At 47.3% G+C, this 5,154-nt stretch overlaps 1 protein-coding gene across 4 annotated transcripts in view; it reads left to right on the forward strand.

Moving 5' to 3' along the window:
* The window catches only part of COLEC11 (collectin subfamily member 11), a 67,336-nt gene extending 66,332 nt beyond the window's left edge, over positions 1-1,004 (forward strand). For all 4 annotated transcript variants that reach the window (XM_008061666.2, XM_008061669.2, XM_008061667.2 and 1 more), the window contains one exon: positions 142-1,004. In XM_008061666.2, coding sequence (XP_008059857.2) covers positions 142-533 — 392 coding nt within the window. In that variant the 3' untranslated portion in view covers positions 534-1,004. The remainder of the gene's footprint in view (positions 1-141) is intronic.
* Positions 1,005-5,154: the final 4,150 nt, after the last annotated feature.

The raw sequence follows: 5,154 nt of genomic DNA on the forward strand, positions 1-5,154 counted from the left end.
CCTGCCTCTCCCACCCGAAGTCCCAGAGGCGGAGGGCGCCTGCCTCTGTGCCTGCACCTGCCCTCTGTCTGTGGGAGGCTGTGCGTTGAGTTTGTTACAGAAACCCAAGTGCTCACTTTTCAGCACTGCCCTCCCCCGCAGCTGTTGCTGGCGTGCGCGAGACAGACAGCAAGATCTACCTGCTGGTGAAGGAGGAGAAGAGGTATGCGGACGCCCAGCTGTCCTGCCAGGGCAGAGGGGGCACACTGAGTATGCCCAAGGATGAGACAGCCAACGGCCTGATGGCCGCGTACCTGGCGCAGGCTGGCCTGGCCCGCGTCTTCATCGGCATCAACGACCTGGAGAGAGAGGGCGCCTTCGTGTACTCGGATCGCTCCCCCATGCAGACCTTCAACAAGTGGCGCAGCGGGGAGCCCAACAACGCCTATGACGAGGAGGACTGTGTGGAGATGGTGGCCTCCGGGGGCTGGAACGACGTGGCCTGCCACATCACCATGTATTTCATGTGTGAGTTTGACAAGGAGAATGTATGAGCAGGCGGCCACGTGGAGCCGGCCTACCCGTCTCTGCTTGGGACAGCAGGGCAGCTGGTGCGGGCTCCCAGGCCACGGGGGCAGCTGGTGAGCTGTCCCTCTGCAAGGAAGAGAGCTATTTCAGTGCAGAGGCTCAAGAATCAGACGGTGATTTGCTGGGACCTTAGAGTGGCATATGCTTAACAGGAAAAAGAGGGTGTTTCTGGGGGTGCTATTTCTGAAGTACAGTTTCCTTACCTGTATTGTAGCCAAAATGTTAATTATGTGATTATTACTCAGAATTGCTCTTCCATAAAGCTCTTGCTTTTGTCCAAACTATAAAATAAGATCTTTAAACATTGTAATAATTAAGAACAAATAATGGTAGTGAGGTATTGAATGACTACCTTCCTTTTAACTTCTGTATGGACAAGAACCCACCTAACTTTGACCAATGTTTCTGTAAATTGCATTAAAATATAGGTTTTTTTTCACTATTATCTGAGTAAAAACAATTTTGCTTTGCCTCAAATCCATATTTTAGGAAAACAACAACAAAAAAGTCTCTAAATTTCTTAATGTTCTTAATTTCTTCAATAGCTGTGTTAGTTATCTACTGCTATGCAACAAACTACCCCAAAACCTAGTGGCCAAGGACAGAAATGTTCATGATCTCTCAGATCAGGAATGTGTGCAGGGCTCAGCTGGGTCCTTTACCTCAGGGTGTCTTTCAAGCTAGAACCAAGATCACTCATCGTGTGGTTTGGGCAGGATTCGGCTCCTCATGGGTTGTTGCACTGAGGGCCTCAGGTTCTCGCTGGCTGTGGGCCCTCGGTTCCTCATCACATGAGCCTCTCCACTGGGCAGCGGCCCTTTTGGAACAGCCAGAAAGAAGAGCCACAGAGAGAGAAGTCGTAGCCTTTTATAACCAAGTCTGGGAAGTGACAGGCTGCATTTGCCTCTTTTTGTTGCTACAATGGAATAGCTGAGGCTGAGTAGCTTATGACACAAAGAGGATTGTTTGGCTTACAGTTCTGCAGGCTGTACAAGGTGCACATCACCAGCAGCTGTGTCTGCTTCTGGTGAAGACCACAGGCTGCTTCCATGCATGGCAGTAGGGGAGGGGGAGCCAGCGTGTGCGGGTCACATGGTAAGAGAGAGCGAGCAAAAAAGAAAAAGAGGGGAGGGGCCAGGCTTTCTTTCACAACCAGTTCCCAAGGGAACTAATAGAATGAGAGCTCATCCATTACTGTAGGGACAACACCAAGCCATTCATGAAGGATCTGCTCCCATGACCTGAACACCTGCCATCAGATCCCACCTCCAACACTGGGATAAAATTTCTTTTCTTTCTTTCTATTTTGCATTTAAAAAATTTTAAACAATTTTTATTAGACAGACATTCCCAAAGTATATTCATAGATATTAAAAGAAAAAAGAGTTTTCAGCTAAATTCAAGAAACTCTATGTTAACAAAGTTAAGCAGCTTTACTGCAGGACTTCTCCATACTTCTTGGCTTTTTTTTTTTTTAAGTTGAGGTCTCACTCCATTGCCCAGGCTGGAGTACAGGGGCATGCTCACGGCCACCCCAGCGTCAACCTGTTGGACTCCGGGGATCCTTCCGACTCAGCCTTCCAAGTAGCTGAAACTACAGGTGCGTGCTAACACGCCGGGCTAAGTTTTTGATTTTTATTGTAGAAATGAGATCCCACCAAGTTGCTCAGGCTGTTCTCGAACCCATGGGCTCAGGAAATCCCCTCACCTTGGCCTCTCAAAGTGCTGGGATTATGACTTGAGCCACCGTGCCCAGCCCCTTCTCGGTACTTGTAATATGCTAGTATATAGCATTTGTCTTAGCTTGAGCCGCTATAACAAAGTACCATAAAGTAGGTGATTTATAAACAACAAAAACCACATTTCTCACAGTTTTGGAGGCTGAAAGTCTAAGATTAGGGTGCCAGAATCTTCAGGTTCTGGTGAGGATATTTCTCCAGGTTGCTGACTGCCAACTTCTCATTGTATCACATGGTAGAAAGCGGTATCAAATTTCAACATGAGATTTTGAGGGGTCAAACAAAGCAAACCATAGCACTTGCTGCCACTTCTGCTGTGTTCTATTCATCCGCTAGAAGGGAGTCACCAGGTCCAGGCCACACACAAGGGTGAATACCTGGAAACAGGGACCACTGGGAGTCATTTCAGCTGCATCTTGCAAGGGAGGCACTGACCTCACTGCCCTTTTTTCTTGGTTATCTATTCAGGATGTGTGTATAGTGAACTGTCTTGGAAGATAAAGATAGCATCTCTCTCTTTACTACCTCTCTGGAAAAAAGGCAGGTTTGTTTACAGCCTTGCAAGACAAAGATAGTGTCTAGTTCTGGGGCCACAGGCAACCACAGCTACTGTCCAGTATAATGAAGATAATGTCTCCCTCCAGAGGAAAGGGCAGGCATGCTTACTCTCTGCTGTAAAGGATTCAGGTCCCCAAGGCTCAAGAGTCCTCCCTGTCACTGACCCACTGCATGTGAAACTCTGTATGGATTGAGGCTCAGGATACTGGTGTGAAATGCTAATGCTGTAGCCACTGCTGTTGCTAGAAGTAATAAAATCCATTTCTTTGACCCAGGAATCTCACGTCTTCTGTTAGCATCTATGAGACTCTGGTGCTAAGTAGAGAAAAATCTGAGTCCCTTCACAATTCTTGATGGAAATTTTTTTGATATTTCCATGAATTTAATTATCCGCCTCATCAAAAAGTCATCGCAAACAAGTTTAATGAGGTATTATGGATCTGAGAGGTACCTGGTTTGGTAGGAAAGAGGAGTGCTTTGTGGAGCAGAATCAAGTGAATGATACACAGCCAGAAAGCAAGGAGCTGCTGCCACGTCTGTTGGAAGGAAACCATTTGGAAGCAGCCAGGTTTTTCTTTTTTCTTTTTTTTCTTCATCTGCCCAGACTCTGTATATAGAGTCTGATTCTTTCTACTAGTGCTTATATCTGTCTGCTGCTTATAAGTTACTGCATCCATCTATCAGTTCATTCATCAATCTGTTCACCCAGTCATTCACTTACTCAAGTCTCTTAAAATTTCTACTCTGTTTCTGACTCTGTCGGACCTGTGGCTTTCATTGTAACAGCTCCATCCAGTATCTGAAATGTAGCTTTAAGAGTCAGGGAATGACACTGTGTATGTGGAGGGGGGGCAATGCTGTGTGTGAGGAGGGCTGTCACTGAGCAGGTTGTCTTGGTGGTAGAGGGGCAAGTTCTCCTGGTCTCATAGGCTGCACCCTGCCTTCCACCAGCCACGTGAGGATGCAGTCGCTCTTCTGCAGTGGACAGGCAAGGAGGCCATGGGAGGTGGACGTCCTGGAGGCGGCAACACCAGGGAGCCAGGCAGAGCTGGCCAGCCTCTCCCTCTATTAGTTGCGAGTCTGGGTACTTGAGCTGTGAGAAAAAGGAGAGCTCGTTGGCCTAGAGAGGTTTGTCCTCTTTTGTAGTTCTTCCCCCTTAAGGAGTAGCGGTAATTATTTTAATGGATGAGTCTTATTCATTATGCTGAGTGACTTCTCCCCGACATGAAGCCCAGTCAAATAGGAAAGAACGTCTTCCCATCTGTCTTTAATTAGGCATTCATGGTCTTCAAGCCTGCTTTGCCAAGGCTGGGGGCTGGGGAGGAGGCGAGGCTCTTCCTGGCTTTGGAAGACTCTCATTTGCACACATGGCTCTGTCCATGTGAGGCTGGCTGGCTCTTCTTCGCCTGCCCAGTGGAATCTGTTGCCTGCGAAGACTTCCTGGGTGCCCCTTGTCCACCAGTACTCACATGCAGCTGCAGGGTCTGGGTGCTGTCCACAGAAGGGCGTGGAGACCCTGTTTCCATATGCGGATGCTTCTCCGTTACCGGGTCACCAGAGAAGGCCTGCCAGCCTGGGCCTCTACTCCCACAGGGCTGCCTGCAGCGTCTTTGTCTGAGTGTCCATGGGGCTGTGAGCTGTCTGCCTCTCCCTTTCCTGCTCTGCTCCAATGTCATGCCCGTTTTCTTGCAAATCAACTTGAGCAAACATCTACCTGTTCCAACATCTCATCCAATGACTCGCTGTGTCCTGAACTGGGACAAGTATTTCAGTAAATTATTTAAACTCTTTAAGCCTTGGAATTCTTATGTGTGGAATTAATGACTTTTGTGCCTACCTTTGGGGTCTTGTAAGAATTTTGTGACACGGTGTACATGAAGCACTCAGCAAGGTTGAGTACTGAGTGTTTAGCACCACAGACAAGGAAAGCCCCCAGTGAAAGACAACAATGACAATAACCTAGTACATAATCCTTCCAGACATTGCCCATTCTTTTTTTTTTTTAGAAAGCAAGATTTATTGAGAAGACAGAAAATCTTCCATGGTGGCAGGGGACCTGAGGGAGTTGCAATTAAAAATAATTTTTTTTCAAGATGTGGGGTAAAATTCAGAGTTAGGTATACAAGTTTATTATGCAAGTACCCTTGTTGATGAGGTGTGCCCCTCCCCTGGCAGTTTCCCACTACTGCCGATCCTTTTCTTGTTGTATTATGATAATTGTTCAAGTTCTGCTTATGAGTGAGAACATGTGGTACTCAGTTATTTCCTTCTGTGATAGCGCACTCGGCAT

Source organism: Carlito syrichta, unplaced genomic scaffold (assembly GCF_000164805.1).
Source record: "Carlito syrichta isolate Samal-C Ts95f unplaced genomic scaffold, Tarsius_syrichta-2.0.1 Scaffold305409, whole genome shotgun sequence".
Taxonomy (NCBI): Eukaryota; Metazoa; Chordata; class Mammalia; order Primates; family Tarsiidae; genus Carlito; species Carlito syrichta.